General features: G+C 45.1%; 2 protein-coding genes across 5 annotated transcripts in view; one reads left to right on the top strand and one right to left on the bottom strand.

The window, feature by feature from the left end:
• Window positions 1–3,240: 3,240 nt before the first annotated feature.
• On the top strand, window positions 3,241–9,111 carry Lysmd4 (LysM domain containing 4). Of its 2 annotated transcripts, none has more exons than XM_028776696.1 (3): window positions 3,241–3,326; window positions 4,335–4,617; window positions 5,065–5,291. In XM_028776696.1, exons 2-3 carry the CDS (start codon window positions 4,345–4,347, stop codon window positions 5,074–5,076), a joined length of 285 nt encoding a protein of 94 aa, XP_028632529.1. In that variant the 5' UTR covers window positions 3,241–3,326; window positions 4,335–4,344; the 3' UTR covers window positions 5,077–5,291. The 2 variants fall into 2 exon arrangements, with proteins under 2 accessions (XP_028632529.1, XP_028632528.1); XM_028776695.1 differs by lacking the exon at window positions 5,065–5,291 and adding an exon at window positions 6,462–9,111 and having other exon boundaries at window positions 3,294–3,326.
• Window positions 9,112–11,782: 2,671 nt separating this feature from the next.
• Window positions 11,783–16,774, bottom strand: part of Mef2a (myocyte enhancer factor 2A) — a 125,202-nt gene continuing 120,210 nt past the window's right edge. For all 3 annotated transcript variants that reach the window (XM_028776652.1, XM_028776650.1, XM_028776651.1), the window contains exon 11: window positions 11,783–15,839. In XM_028776652.1, the coding sequence (XP_028632485.1) occupies window positions 15,479–15,839 (361 nt within the window). In that variant the 3' untranslated portion in view covers window positions 11,783–15,478. The remainder of the gene's footprint in view (window positions 15,840–16,774) is intronic.

Genomic DNA, 16,774 nt, shown 5'->3' with positions numbered 1-16,774 from the left:
GAGAAAACTCAAGTGTGAACACACTTCCTGTAGGTGCTAGGTGAGAGTCCTGGGTTCTGAGTAGGACTCCTTGACTTGAGAGTGTGTGGTGTGAATCACTGTGATGGATGTATAGCTCCTTAGAGCAGGCAAGACAAAGAAGGCAAATAATACAACTCAGACCCCAGTTGCTTAAGGAAGGATGCCATGTGCCTGTGCCTGCTACCCCTGGGTGTCTGCAGCATGGGGCTATGGGGACTTTTCATACGATTGGTTAAGGCAGTTATTCCTAATCAATAGCCTTTCCGTGTCAATACCTGTGCTTCAGGATTAAGTGAGTATGGTTGACCTCACTCCATGACGGAGCATGAATGATTGTCCTCTCCTGTCCCTCACTGTTAGGAACATTCTGGTAGCTGATCTCCTAACAAGTCCCGATCACTTCACCAGTGACTCTCTAAGCTCAGAGTCAGACTTTCCTAAGACATAATGTGAAGGTGACCGCTTCCTGATCTTACAAGTGTCCCATTTGGGCTCATGCCTCTGCTTGCCCAACCATATTCCACAGAATACACACAATAATGCTGCGCCTTTCCTGTGTTTGTGACCTATCTTGAAGCCATCTGAGTTTCCATACCTTTGTACGGACTGTAAGGATAACAGGGTTTTTTTTCCATATTTATGAGTTATTTGTATGATTTGGCAGTTTTTCTATGACTTTTCTTGCTTAGGTGTGAATGCTTTTTATATGTTAAAGATTTGAACATACCAGAGATGGCAAACATTTCTATCAAATTTACAATAATTTCTTTGAATTTTCTCTTTTAAATTTCTCTGTCCTTGTGTGTATGTGTATACTCACATGTGTGTGCCTGCATGACTGCATGCATGTGTCTTCATGTGGGCACCTGTGTGTCATGCCTCATGTATGGCAGTTAAAGGACAACTTCAGAGGCCTGTGTGCATTCCAACATGCTTGAGACAGGATCTCTTGAGGTCTGACACTGAGTGCTCCAGGCTAGCTGGCCTCAAAGCTCCCGGGGCTTCTCTCTCTCCACCTCCCATCCTGCCATGGGAGCTGTGGGATTATAGACCTGCAGAGGGCTTCTGAGGATTCAAACCTGGGACCTCATGCAGTAGATGCTTTCTCCAGTGAGCATCCTCTCCCTCCCCTTTTAACTTCTTAATGATATTTTATGTTAGGAAATACAACATATTCCCACCACAGAGTTAGCACCCTCCCATAAACACTGGTGTCATCCTGGTGTGGCCAGCTCTGTTCCTCATAGCCACATGTCTTAAGAGAGTCTTGTTTGATTTTCAAGACAGTGTTTCTTTGTGTAACCCTGGTTGTCCTGGAATGTACTCTGTAGATCAGGCTGGCCTCAAACTCAGGAATCCACCTGTCTCTCTGCCTCCCAAGTTCTGGGATCAAAGGTGTGTTCCACACCACCCAGCAAGAGTTTTATCTCTGACATGACATGTCAACAAGTGAAAATCAGACTCTTTCTTTCCCCTTCTATGGGAGGAAGACTGTGTCCCAGCTGCCACTGGATTGAGTCACTAGAGAACACATCACTGTCCCTGACCATCTTGGCTAATTGATCAGGGTCACCATGGTTACTGACAGCCATATGGGCCTATTGAAGAACTAGTCATTTCTGCTGGGGCTTCATGAGGAGTCTGTCCAAAGTACACAGACCATGAGTAAGGTGCCATCTTAGACGTGCAGAGCATGTCCACACACGAAGAGAAAGAAAGTGACTTTACTAATAGTTGTGCTGTGACAACAGACATACTCTGAAATTGTTGCAGGCAGGACTGGATGGCCATCTCAGAGGTTGGGGGATAACACAGAAAGGGGCAAAGACCAGCAAGCTTGGGGACCGGGTCAGGTTCATAGATAGTGAATGTGCAACTGGCTTTGGACCCTGCTTCTATCCTGGCACAGCTTGTGGCTACTGCTACCTGCTGTGTGGCTTGGGGCAAGTTCTCGGTGTTTCTTAAATCGCTCTCTACAAAACAAAAAGACGAAGCTTTTAAAATTCCATGGCAGTTCTGCTCAGCCCTGGAGTTCGGAGTCATTTCTGGAAAGCTAAATAGTTGGCCCCTGCTACCTTGCATCCCGTATCCCAGGAGAAGGTTGGACTTGGGAGGAGACATGTTTGAGAAGGCTTGGAGGATGTCTGAGTGGACACCTCTGCTGATAGTCGTCTCCACTGGCTTGGGATCAGAGCAGACCTAGTTTTGTGGTTGGGCCCTTGGCCCACTTAATAGGTGGGACATACTGACATACCTCTCATACTTCTCAGGCAGCCTCATCCAAGCCTGCAAATTGTCACAAACCATGAATACCTCAGTGGGGAACACCTAAGTGTGTGTTTGAGGGAAATGTTGGGTATATTAGCAAGGCTAGACTCCTGGGTTGAGTGGCAAGGTAAACAAACACCAGATGTTTAAAGCCGGAAAGAAGAATCCTGTGGCTGACAGAGAGGGCCATGACCCGGTGCCTTCTTGGCCTTAGACATTTAGAGTAAGACTTTTAGTTTTATTCTAAACCATAGGAAGAATTTCTGGGCTCTTGTTCTAATGTTGATTCCCAGAGAGGCTTAACACCTTGGTTTAGCTGCCAGCCATCTGCATTCTTTGGTGTATTGCCGGCCCACGTCACTCAGTGTCTTCCTTAATCATTGGATGAGTCTTACTCCATTAAGGATTTTAGTCTTTGTTACAAAACAATGCCACAGGTTCTCCTCCCTTTTCCAAATAGCAGGAACGGTCTCTCTGGCTAGCCAGATGATACATATTCTCGTTTAGCCAATTCTGGTCTGTGTTGTCACGGCAATATTTCACATCCCTAGACTTTGGTTTATCTCTGGGTAGGGGCTGGCAACCATTCGGCCCCTCTAAGGATGCTGTGTTGAAGATTCAGGGTCAGGCTACCTGGGACTCGGGAGGAGTGGCGCGCCGCCTTACTGGGTACGTTTCTGGCCGCGGATCAGGACACACATTGGTCAAAGGTCTCTCCTGCCGGGAAGAAGACTGAAGCTTAGCAGAAAGCCATAGCCACCGCGAAGGAAGCCAAGTTTCACACATGGCTCAGAAGGAGACACTGGGCATAGCTGGGAGGAACCGACAGCCGAGCAAAGGTCCAGGGTCCACGCTGGAGACCAGCCCACTAGGGCCCGGCCCTTGAGCAGGTCGCATTCTGACCTCTCAGCACCTCCCGGCTCTGCCAGGGCCCGCCCTCCTCTGAGGTCATTGGTTGGATCTTAGTCCCCGCCCCCGGAAGACCTGCATTTTGCAGCCAATCGGTGGGCGCGGTGGCGGTGGAGCCTGGGAGCGAGGTATCCGAATCTGGAACGGGGTCTGCTGGGTTGACTTGGTGGGGCCGGGGCTTCTGGGGTCGCTTGTCGCTGTGGGCTAGGTGGTGAGCTGCCACTCTAGGGCCAGTGCCCGTGTCCACGGAGAGCTGGTGCCGGCTTACGGGAGTGGCAGGATGTGTATTCTTTGGAAAGTTGGGGCCCGGCCTGTTTAGGCCCAGGGGCGGGGCCGTCTCAAAAAAAATTTTTTTTTTTTTGCCTCCTGCTTAATGACAGCTCACCTGTTACTAAAGGGAAACTGAGGCCTCTTCTGGCTGCCCCGGGTGCCAGGGGCACAGAATTTGTGACTAGAGGGAGATGAGCTGAGGTTGCCTGAGGGCCAATCAGAAGGGACCTCCAGGAATGCCTGGTCCCATTCCAGCCATTTGGAAGGGAAAAGTGACTTGTGGCATTCGCGTTTGACTCCAGGTGACAATAAGGGAACCATGGGGGTGAAATGAGACCAGGGTGACCGTGAGAAACGGGCAAATTGAAATTTGATAGGTTTTTCCATCGCTTGCCTCTTAGGTCAAGTCAGCCAGGGTCAAAATAAGAGAACTATGGTTGTTCTCAGCTTCTGTCCTTGGTAGAGGACTTTCCCCCTGAAGACACCTTGGGATGTCTAACGAGGTTTTTGTCCAAAGATTCTGAATGTAAGATTCTCAGTGTCAGGAAGCTGAGAACAGTGCTCACCTCACACAATGCTAAGACAGAAGTGGCTTCTTATGTGGACTAGGGGAAGCACAGCTGTGGATGGAGAAGAAGGGCCGGGAATCTTTTTTGCACATAGTCAGCAGTTAGGAAAAGTGTGATCTTATTCTGCCTCAGGATCAGGTGGACAAGTGTGAGGCTGTGTGAGAATATCCTTCTGTCCTGATGCTGTTTGTTGGATATTGGCAATAATAGGAAATTACTAATGAGACAGTTCTCTTTAGGAAGCTAGGGGAGAATGGGTAGCATTTGTGTGGAATTAACTCCAGGTTTGATTTTCAGATAAGAGAAAATGAGACAGAAGGAAGTGTTAGCCAAGACCTTCCAAGGCCCAGCTGTTGTCTGTAGGACTCCCAACAGCCACGTTTACATGTTCAAGAATGGCAGTGGGGACTCTGGGGACTCCTCTGAGGAAGAGTCACACCAGGTGGTGTTAAGACCCCGGGGAAAGGAACGCCAGAAGAACAGCAGCCAACCGCCAGGAGCAAGCAACGTGGTGCTGCTGCAGCGTGAGCTGGCCCAGGAAGACAGCCTCAACAAGCTGGCTCTCCAGTATGGCTGCAAAGTAAGCTGACTCAGTCCTGTGCCCTCCAGGGTTGAGAGAGACATAGGGAAGTCACTATAGGAGGGGGTCCTTGTCCTTCCCGACCTCCATAGGTGACTAGAATCCTACATAACCAGGCCTGGCAGCTGGTGGAGGCACCCTTCATTCGGAACCCTGGGCTCAGGAAGGGCTGGGAACTTTAGTTCAGGGTGTGTTTTCCTTTGCCCTGCCCTGCCCAGGGACACTATGAAACAGTGTGATCTTTGAGCACATTGGATTTAAAATCTTAGGGCTGGAGATGGTAGGTGGAGTCTACACATTTCTGTGGCATGCTTCTCTCGCTACTTGTATTTTCTGACCTTTGCTTGACAGTAGAGTCTTCTTTCTTCTCCCTAGTAGAACTGCATGGTCTAGCCTCTGTGCTGTGCATTTGTATAACATTATCTTTCTCTTTAATTATGTCTTTAGCACTCAGAGTGATTAACAGTGGCAAAGTAAGTTGGAAAGTGTTTCTGGAATCGCTCTTTTCTCCCGCATTGAAACAGTTTGTTTCACGCTGTTGACCTCATGCTATATACGTGCTATATACATGCTATGACCATGCTATATACATGCTATAACCATGCTTTATACTGACGGCAGCTTTCACCAAGGCTGCATCAGCTACACAATTAAAAAAAAAAACTTTACCTCCTGAAAATTGTCTGTGGTTTATCTAAAAAGATCCAAATGCGCAAAAAGACTATGTGGGTGTGGGAGTCTTTCCCAAATGGAAGCTTGTCTTCAGGGATGCATAACATCTTAACATTCCACTGGCCTTTGCATTTGGATCTTAAAATCTGCTTCTGTAGGCATGGCATATACTTTATAGACCATGGACTAAAACAAAACAAAAACCTTCCCAACAAAGTCTTGAAAGACTTATCTTTCATATCATGTCAGAATGACAATCTCTAAGAAACCCAGAATGGATATTTAATGTCTCCACTAACTAGTCCAGTTCCTACAGGAGGTGAATACACGTGCTGTTCATTTAGTGCACAAAGAACGAAAGCTGCTAGCCTCTCCTGTTAGTTTCAGAGCAAGATAAAAAGCATCCCCCAAGCCAGTTCAGTAAGACTCTAAAAGTGGCTGCTGAGTAAAGCGATTGCACACAGGATGCTCAACTCTGAGGGCTGGACTTACATCTAGAGAAGTGTTTCCCAAGTAGCTTGAGGGGGGTTTAAAATTTGGCTTCCCGTCCTTCCTTTTCTGTTATAAGCTTTGCGTTACTTGGTAAAATCCACATCACAGTCCCACAACAGTAGTCTGGAAAGGAAAATCTCAATTCGAAACTCCTGGCTAATGGCTGATTGCCTAACTGGCTTCTCATGAGAAGTGTCATCTCCCCAAGCTGAATTAGCTTCTATTCAGGAAATAAGTTCCTGTGCCTGCCCTGCTGGGAAAGTGCTGAGGGAGCATCCTGAAGAAGCTCTCAGGTGGCAGAGGCTCTGAATGTGTGCCCAGAGCGAACTCGGCTGTTAGTGAGCTTGTCTGGCCTCTTGCTCAGCTGGGTTCTGGTGTGAGATGGGGGCACTGAGTTAAACGGGAAGGGTGACAGTGCTGGTCCTCTCTCACCTGAAGCTTTTGTTGTAGTCACAACACCTTCCAAAGTTGATCGGAAATTGTTCAAAGTAGAGCAGTTGTTTTCTAAGCTAGTCGTTAAGAGGTCAAACCTGAAAGCCTAAGTTAGCTGAAATGAAGCTGGCTGTGGCTGTACTTTTAAGCCTTCATGGGCTTCTCCACTGGAGCCCCAACAGACAAAGGTCTCTGCTGGGTACTGGTTTTAAGGAGCATTGCATGTTTATAATGCATGGCTTCCGTAGGTTGCAGATATCAAGAAAGCGAACAACTTCATCAGAGAACAAGATCTGTATGCTTTGAAGTCAATCAAGATTCCAGTGAGAAATCATGGGATCCTCACAGAGACCCACCAAGAACTAATGCCTCTTGGGGCCCCATCCTCCAAGACCAGGGTGACCCTGGTAGAAATGCCTGAAGATGAAGATGTCACTGGGGCAGCTGCTCAGGGCAACCAGCTAACAGACTTCTTCAAGGACATTGATGAGAACATTGAGCGGGCTGTGCAGTCTGACGTCTTCCACAGTGACAGCTGCTGTGTGGAGGCCCCAGATCAGCCGTTGCTCCCCATGACCCAGAAGCCAGCAGCCGACGGTGCAGACTGTGGTATTCAGTGGTGGAATGCTGTCTTCCTTATGCTTCTCATTGGGATTGTGTTGCCAGTGTTCTATCTTGTCTACTTCAAAATACAAGCCACCGGGGAGGCCTCAAGTAGCTTGAATGCAACTGCTGTCCCCAATGGCTCAATGATACTGAGCCCAGTTCCAGGGCAAGCCCCCCGGTTAGCAATTCCAGTGCCTACCCTCCCTTCTTCAGACAACCAGGTCAGCCCTACCACCTAAGCAGGGGCCTAAGCTCTTTCTTTTCTAGAGTTGGCAGGCTTTGGCAATTAGCCCTTGATGTGTTTAACTGTCACCAGCTGTTTGCAGAGAGGGTTACATTTTGCTTCCTGAATGTGTGGACACCATGGCAATCTGAATTGTATAGACTGAGGAGGAATGGCTTGGTCTAACTCAGGGATGCAGGAGCCCAGACATCCACCAGCCCATCAAGAGAGACATTTACATGAAACTCTGGCCCTTTCTTGAAGACATGTAGGGGCCAGCTCTGAGTGCTTGTACAGCCATTCTGTGCAGGCTCCTAAGTAGACTGTGACAAGGGGTCTGTGGTATTCCCCCCCTCCCACCATGTTGGATGGGGTCAAATGACTGTCACAGTGTCCCTGCCTGCTAAGGGGAAATGTGAGCTGAGAGACATGTCCTATGTCTAGATTAAGGTGCTATATAGTATGTCACTGAGTTTGTCACAGTTGACAACATGACATGTTTGCCTCTTCACTTGGCCCCACTGAGGCAGTACTGCTTCAGAAGTGAGAGCCCCAAATCCAAACCAGCATCCTTTGATTTAAGCTACACCTCCCAGAGCCACACTAGGAGCATCTCTGTGGTGGTGGCTCCCTGGATTCTCCCAGTTGGTATCTGGGCAGCAGCTGTTACTGGCAAGTCGTTTGAAGGGACTGCATCCACCATTAAGGTTCTAACACATGGACCTTTGAAGCAAACTGGTTGCCAGCCCAGCGTTGTCAAGAACAGTGGGCCCCACCCAACCCCTACCATGTGCAACCGAAGCAGAGTTCTTCCCTCTGCCTCCTTGACTCATCTGTTCTTTGGGTCCTTAGAGTAAACTTGCACATGCTGTGTCTCAGTGTTAAAACCAGACACAGTGTCAGTCAGCTTTCTGTAACTGTAACAAAATAATCTCCAGTGGGAAAGGTTTATCTTGGCTCATGGTTTCAATCCATGGCCTGATTTGAGAAGTGGGGCTATGGTAAGAACATCATGGAGGAGAGTGTGTGGTAGAACAGATTGTTCACATGGCAGGGAAGAGAGAAGGGGAGACAAGGAGCTTGGGCACAGGTATCACTTTCAGAGTTCTGCCTGCAGTGACCTAACTTCCTCCCACTAGGCCCCATTTCTTAAAGGTTCCATTCTTCCCAACACTGAGATGAGGTCCAAGCCTTTATGATATTTGCCTTTGGGGGACATATCCAAACACTACCAAGGTAACTCTGGCTGTGAAAGGCTGTAAAGAGAGCATCACCAGATGTAGGAGAGTGCAGGAGGTCTCCTCAGCCACTCCCTGAAGGCAATTAGCCGTCCATGTCTGTACAGGGTGTGGGAGGAAGGGATAAGTCAGCTTGCCTTGTCATGGCAGGCAGAGACTAGAGGCAGACAGGCTAGCAGGCTTCTAGATGGTTAGCAACTTGATACTTAGGCCTAGAAACCTGACCAGAGGAGCAGGATAGTACCTTAGCTGGGCCTTCTGTCTGAAACACAATCCACCCAGGGTGCAAATAGCAAGTTTAAATCGTCTTCAGAATTAAGTATTTGAGGCCAAAAATGAACCCATGAATCTTGGTACAATAAACATCTTGATTATGTAAGTGATTTCTATTTGGATGCTCAAGACCATTTCAGCTGTGAAGTTTCTCCTAAATGTTGCCATCATTAACTTCATCAGGCAGGGCTCAGAGTCCCATGGGAAAATAATTTTTTGGCAGACAGAGAATGTCTATATCTTTTCCTGTATTCTGTCTAAATTGTTGGGGACTCATTGCTACCACCTGTATACAGCCCTGTGTGGGGTCCTAAGTAGAACGTGACAAGGGCTCTGCAGGGTCAGGGCTCTTGGAGTTGGCTGGGGTCAAATGACAGTGTCCCTGCCTGCTGAGGGCAGGGATGGGCTTGGCTCAGAGATGTGTGTTCTGTGTCTAGGCAGACCACGGTGCTACACAATAGTATCAGTATGTCACTGAGTTTTAGACATGTTACAGTTTTAACTTGTATTTCTGTATTTTTCTCAAGTGGAATAAAATAATTTCTTCTGTGAAGGAAACATGAGTCTCTGTCTTTTCATAATATGTGGATATTGGTAATGGTTAAGAGGAGGGACAGCATTTGAGTAAATGACAGTAGCCTCTGCCTCCTGCTGAGCCTGGGCAAGTTGCCACAAGCTCTTGCTGTACACCTCCTTATGTGGCCAGGGAAGGACAGACTAAGTGGTAAACAGTGCATGCTGGCCCACTGACCTACATGTTTCATAATACAGGTAGGTCTGTGAAAGACATACCACAAAGCTCATTTTCTGCTAATTTGTTCTCTGGGGTGCTTTTGAAAAGATTTTTCAAGTTTTAGAATTATGTGCTTGTGAATTCAGGTGCCCTTGAAGTTCAGGGGAGAGTGTAGGACCTACTGGAGCTAGATTTAGAGGCGGTTGTGAACTGCCTGGGACTGGTGCTAGTAACTACCCTGGGGTCCTCTGCAAGATTACTGAACACTCCTAACAATGTAGCCATCTCTCCAGTTTCCAAGTGAATGTTTTAAAGAATACCTTACCATCTTTTTGTTTGGGCATAGTGCTCAATGTAGAACCTAAGGAATGTTCTTTCTTAGTGTTGGTGGGCTGATTTTATACAAGGGGGACAAGGCCCCAGGCTGGGTTGTGCACTGCATGCCTGACCAGCAGGAGGCAGCCACAAGTGGAAAGATGCTCTGAAGTTTATGGATTTGACAATCATATGGGATAGACTGGGCTCTGGGCCTTACTTACCATGTAGAGAAAGCTCACAGAAGATGGCTGCAGCCAGGAGCCAAATACACTAAAGTATACCCTGTGGTGTTTGTTGTTCAGTGGATGCCATGGGAGGGCAAGTCTTTTGTACAGGAACTCCTGTCTTGCCAATCCCAATCCCAGAGCCCACAGTTGAGTAATTTGGGCTTGGCAGCCTTAGAGCTTGTGTTCTTCTGGTTCTGTGGCCTCGCTGCCCTGCCCTGCTACCCGCCATACTGCTGCTGGTGGTCTGATAGAGGTGCTGTTGGCTCTGCCTCCTTAGTGCTACCACCTCACACCTGGCTGCATCTGGTTATTTTAAGGTACAATTTCATTGCCCTGAAATAAGGAGCATGGGCTACTTTGATCTGTACTCCATCCGTCCACATACACTTTAGCTCTTCAGAATACGAAGAGGTGATGTGATAACCAGACAGGACCCTCGTCCCCTGCCCTCAAGGTGCTGATACGCTAGGAGGCAGCAAGATGAAGGCTCTGGGCTCCAGAGACGTTCTCTAGAGGAGCCGAGCCAACCTGGTACCAGGAAGGGGAGTGGGAGTCAGTGAGACAGCGGGCAGGGGCTTTTTAGGGAATGGTTTTTAGTGTGATCAAAGGACTAGAGGGCAGAACAAAGGGACTGTGAGTAGCTGGTGACCCGGTATGTAGGGAGTGTGAATGGAATTATGGGAAAAGGTTGCCAGAATGGTTTGGGGCCAGATGTGCAGCAACCCAAGCTCTTCATTTAAGGGCTTGGCATTATTTCAGGGAAATAAGAGGTGATTCATGACAGCATGGGGAGGCTGACACCACTGAAGGAAGTGTCCTTCCTTATTGTCCCCATTATTCCTAATTCTTTTGTCTTAGATCTACGAATTCATATAGTTTCATTTGATTTGTAAAATTGTTATTTTAAAATTCTTAAATGCTAAATGGGTAAATGTTGGGGAAACCTAGTATTCAAGTTACCTCCAAAATACTTAACCAATTAGAGACAGCACTTTACAGGAAGCCTAGCAGGAACCTTCACCCTGGGAAGGACAGCCATCTGCAGTGAGACGCCATCAATTCCAGAACCAACTAGGACACATCACTTTGGGCTATTCGCCTAAATATAGCACCTCATCCCAGTCACTGTCAGGCTCATCCACGGCTAAGTGGTGTTCAGCTGGACAGGTGGCTGGGAGTGGGCTGCAGCCTTCCAGCTGGCACAGGGCTTGGAAAATCACTTTCTTGGCTGGTGCCACTCAGACACACATTCAGCTTAAAACCAAGATAAAGGTTTAGAGCAAGGCACCCATGGGAGCTGACTAGGGACTCAAAGCGAATTGATATTAAGTAGCTGCAGCTGTGATTAGAATATTTTTAGCCATAGGACTCGAACAGCTTTCAAAACCTGCTAATAAGAGCCCCATTATAGCCAGCAAGCAAAACCAATGCAAAAAATTAACTTGATTTGACACCAAGAATCTGCTTAGCTAGGAGCTGGCTCACACTGCAAAGGAGAGGAAGAGGACTTTTTTTTAAAAATCAAAAAACAAAGAGTTTGGACAACTGTTTGGAGCTGGAGCTTTTCTGGCTTCTGGCTCAGTTAAGATCTGAAAGTGGGAAGGATCTGCTAGTGTGCTTTAACAGCCACCTCTGCAAAACACAACGCTGTGTATGTAATCTGGGCAAAACTAGTTTCACACTGTAAACCTTAAAGATAACATGTTAGTGAGTGCTAACATCCACTGCCCTCAGCACTTGATGCTATTCTTCGTGAGTACTTCTTTGAGACCCACTGGGTTTAACTGAGCTGCAGCATAGCCAGGCTGATACTGGGGAACAGATGGCTGGCTGTTTCCTACAGGCTCTAGGGCTGTCTAGATGCCACAGGGTGAAACTGGGGAGCAGGGATGCCTGGTGGCCATGCCAGAACCTACTGTTTTCCCCAGGCAAACATGACAGAGTCTGGATGTATGGTCAAAGCCAGGCCATCTTTACTGGAGTGAGTGCAGGAGACAAATAGCTTACAACAACCTCTAGCATTGTCTTAACTGTTTGATAAAAACTTCACTATAATATTTATTGTATAATGAAGAAAAAACAAACACATTCAGGGAAAAATTGAGATTAACTTATTTTTCTTAAAAGGTTCATCTCAAGGATGGCAACAAAGTCCAGCTTGTGCCGCCAAACGGTTTTACATGATCAAACCGTGTACAGCTTGTGTGAACTGTTGACTACAAACATTTACCAAATACATAAATCTCTTTTAAAAAAGCCATTTTAAATATAGCAAAGCAGTGTCTTCTTGCACAGCAAAGTGAAGAAAGTTTCTACAGAGAAATAAAAGTTTTACATTTGTAAAGTTCTTTTCACATTCTAATCACCTAGCTCTTTATGATCCAACGCCAGGAGTTTTCAGGTTCCGTATTTACTATGTATTTCTTGTGCGCATGATGGTTAATACAGAAATCATGTTAATACATTATTAGTCTTTACAGCTGAAAGGAAATGGTGAAACATGTATTGTTCTTTTAGAACAAACCCCTGATTTAGTTTTGTAACACAATGGATGTAATTAGGGCTCAAAGGATGGAGTTTTGACTGGGACCACCTGTGTTCACACAGCGGTGACACTCTCTCAGTATAGAACCACGTAGAGATCTGAGGGAACTTCCCACGTCCAGTGCAACTTAAGCTTCTTTTGTTTTTCTTTTTAATAATAAAATATGTTATCTGAAGGGAGAAAAACTTGCCTGTGATGGTGTCTTATACAAAACACATGAGTCTCAAAGGGTAAGAAAAGTCAGTTTAAAGCAACACCGTCAGTGTCCTCCCTACTCTAGGTTGGCTTCCACTGAGAGCTGTGGATGTGATATGTTCACACATGAGCATCTGGGTGAAGGATGTCAAGCCCATATGCTCCAGATCACACTGGGCATATGGGAAAAGATTAACAGTCAGATATTCAGTTCCTGAAAACGGAATACATTGTGACTTGGTCAGTGTAATTTAAATACAAACTCCGAGCCTTGTGTAATATTACTTTAGAAAACAGTAGTTGTACTGATTATAAACCTGCATAGAAAGAAAGACTATTGAGATACAGTCAGAAAAGCCATCTCATAAGGCACACAAGAAAATAGACAGTAAATGTGAATGTGTTAACTCCTATTCCAATATACAGCAGAAGTTCATGAACATGCATAAATAATAATGAAAGGGTCACTTAATACTTTCAAAGCTATAAATGGTTTACAAAGTGGTAAGGGTTATCTTGGAAATTCAGTGTTGGGAGACTGTCTTGTTTTAATTAGGTATGACCTTATGAAGAACGTGCCTGTAAGTCAATTCAGTACATTTCAAGAAGAAAACCTAACCTTTTCTGAGTAAGAGCCAAATGCTGAGACCACAGAGAGGAGATAGAACATCATCCCCACTGTTTTGGCTTCTACTAACATGTGCTACCCAAACTGCCAGTGAAGTGCTCTCCACTATACAGCCTGTGCTCACCACGGTGCATGTACCTAATACCTATGTGCCAGTCAGGAAACCTGGCTGATGAGTTGTCCGGACAGCAGATGAGGAAACATCAAAAGGAGCATAATTTAGGGAATTAGGGGGAAAAGCAAAATGTAAGTAAAAACTTCAGGTAGCTGCTTAACATTGTTTAATATAAAATAGCAGCCATTTTTAAACTCTTTAATTTTTTCAGGAAAAGGAGTATTTAAAAATCTAAGATAAAAGATACACAGGACTTTGAATTTTGTTCATGGCACACGCCCAGTAAACAGATGAACTTGCCATCACCAACGAGCTGTCTCCCTGTAAGAGTAAGGCCTTGTTCAAAATCCAAGCTGAGGGTGGCACCAGTTTCCGTCAGGACAGCAAGAATCGTGTGGAGGATCTGCACCATAAGAGAGCTGTTCCCTGCACGCCCGTGCCCTCCCATGCACGGGACACTAAAGCCCTCCTGGATTTTGTAACCAGTTGCGTCATCTATCTTTAGAGTCAAGGAGAAAAAGATCCCTTTCCCTACAGATATTTTCCTAATTATTTACCACTTATAAAACCTTTGTGCTCATCTACTGTTCTGCCATTTTCTCTAATATTAGTTAAATTAGGTCATCTTTCTACTGGTTTTTTTTTTTCCCTCACAAAAGGCAAGTTTTAAATAATGCCTTATAAAATCTGTTACAACACATTTTATATTTATGCAGGATGAACTTAACACCAATTTGTTGCCACTTTGCTATTTATGTACACATATAAAATATATAATGATGCTCACCCCATACAGCACAAAGATTACAACAGAACAACACACATTCACCACCAGTGAGGGGAAACCCCTTTACACAATCCTCTGAAAAACTGGGCTAATAATTAAATCCAAAGTACAGTATATTTAACAAAATAGTAAATATTAAACAGTGAATACTCTACTCAAGGACTTCGCCTTTCCCCCCAAATTGGCGGCAATCCACAAAAATATACTTTTTAATCTGGTGACCATACAATACATAGGTACTTACATCAAAGGTGATAGTATATTTAGGATGCTATATACACAAAGAGTTTGGCTCAACTTTTAATTTACATATAGAATAATAAGTGTTCATGGCTTTTTTTTTCCAAGGTTCTGCTTGCAAGATATTTTTGTTTTTTCTCCCCTCTTAAAATAAAACTAAAAAGTTAAAACAAGATAAAGCTATTCTTTAAAAAAAAAAAAGTTACAACATATAGCTTTGGCTTATATAAATAATTCAGCAGAATGTGTTCAAAAGTAGTGGATATAATTTTATATATAGTCATCAATTCATTAAGGGTGTTTTCTTTCATATAAAATATACATGACCTAAAATCAGTTTCTTTATTTTTTAAAGATATGAATGTAAAAGAAACTTCTGACATATTCCAATTATAACTTAATATATTAATTTTATTTTGTTAATGCTCTATATTTCTAGGCTAGTATTTCTGAATATTTCATGCGTGTTTTCTATTCTCTCTTTTTAATAGCTAAAAATCACTTCTTTGACCCAATACATTTTTTTGCACGTGCAAAACAGTTATGTGTGGGGCTTTTTGTTTATTGTTTGTTTGTTCAATATCAACAGCCCTTTCCCATGCACCCCTTTGCAATAGACCCATGCCAGGTTGGGTTATTAATATAAATGACATTTTATGTACAGTATTGCTTTCTTGGTTCCTGCTTTTCTACTGCTCTGTTCTACAAAGCATTTTTTTTTTCTGAAGTAACTACAGTCACCGCACAGTTAAATAAAACAAATAGGGGCCCCCTAGGTTTCTGCAGGCTAATGTGGAAGAATTATATATGGGTACACGTTTCTCTGCAAAAACTTTATCTTACGAAACAAGTAGTCCAAGGAAGTGCCAGACTGGTCTGTTTCTACAGGGTGCTTTGTCTGCCATGTGGACACACATCTGCAGACCTACAAGGAGTTTGCAGTAAGTGCCTGATTTTGTGTATACAACACACACCCACACATACACACACTCACACTGACATACATATATATGTAAAGGGATATATATGTATGCATTTACATATAAATATATTGAACTCATGTCCTTATTCACCAATTTAAGATATGTAGGGCAGTTCACTGCAGTAACACAAAGAACAAACATGAACCAGGAAGCCTTAGGTCACCCATGTGTCCATCCTCATGCGTTTTACAGAAGGGCTTTCTCTGTCCTCAGTATTTGGAGGTCGGCCAAGCACAATTGGAGAATGGAAGTCACCCCGAGGATCCTCCCGGTCACTGCCATCATAGGAGCTGCTCGAGCTGCTCAGACTGTCCACAGGGGAGCGCCCCATTTCCTGCCGGGGTTGGGGCTGTGGAGGTTGTGGCGGTGGCTGCTGCTGTGGCTGCGGCTGCTGCTGCTGGAAGCCTGATGGGGTCATTCGATCCCGGGGAGGGGAAATTGGCTCTGACTTAATGTTGATGTTCTGGTTGGTGTTAATAGACAAATTTGAACCCTGAGATAACTGCCCTCCAGCCCTGTAGAGAAACAACAGAGGTGAGACGGTTTGGCAGCACATCTAACTCATATGACAGAGCTCAGGAAACCATCTGGGAATACTGAAAGTCTAATATCCCATACTTTTGCATCTCAACTCTGAAAAAAAAAAACAGTTTTAAGTGTTGTTTAATGAACAACAACATGGATTCTGTTCCCTGTCTCCTGTCCCTCAGGGCCTTCTGTACTGGGTCCTATGACAAGCACATCTCATGCTTTCTCAATAGCCATGAGATGTAAATTGAATCATCCCATTTTTCATGAGAACAAGTAGTTTTGGAAAGGCTAGGAATGTGTGTGGTAGTATGTGAGAGAGGACTTTCACTGTGTCTCAAGCTTTAAGGCCTTTCCACTTACTTCCTGAACTTACTTTCTATTTATTTATTTATTTAGTCACCATGCCTCCCATGTTGCCCAGGGATGGTCTTTAACTCCTGAGTCTTAACCTCTTAAGCAGCTGGGATTATAGGCAGCACCAAATGCCCAGCTTTCAGGTCCACAATTTTCAACGATTTCACTCAGAATAGGCCAGGGCTTCAATAGTTATATAAGCAAAACCTTTCCCTAAGATACATATAGCACTTTCACCCAGAACAGGATTCTCCAGAGCAATACTGATTACAACCCACATGTGTAGTTCTTTCACCATCCAAGAGAAAGGAGTTGCTGGCTCTCTGGGCACTGTGGGCAGGAGGCTAAGGTCCCCCTGGCCTTATCAGTTGCAAAGCAGCCAGCTAGCTGCTGCTATGCTGTCCCTCTTCTGGATGCTCTCCTGTACGTGTTCCTTCTGATGTTCAGGGAGTCCAGCCTCTTCTGGGCACCATCATAAATCCTCTTTGCTTTACACCCTGCCCATAAGGAACATTCCTTTTATGAATGAAGTAGTTTGTAAACTGGGCCAGAAACAATCAAATGA

The sequence above is a fragment of the Grammomys surdaster genome, unplaced genomic scaffold (genome assembly GCF_004785775.1).
Source record: "Grammomys surdaster isolate TR1022 unplaced genomic scaffold, NIH_TR_1.0 271, whole genome shotgun sequence".
Lineage (NCBI taxonomy): Eukaryota > Metazoa > Chordata > Mammalia > Rodentia > Muridae > Grammomys > Grammomys surdaster.
The sequence above is the reverse complement of the archived record's forward strand: the minus strand, read 5'-3'. Positions and strand labels throughout refer to the sequence as shown.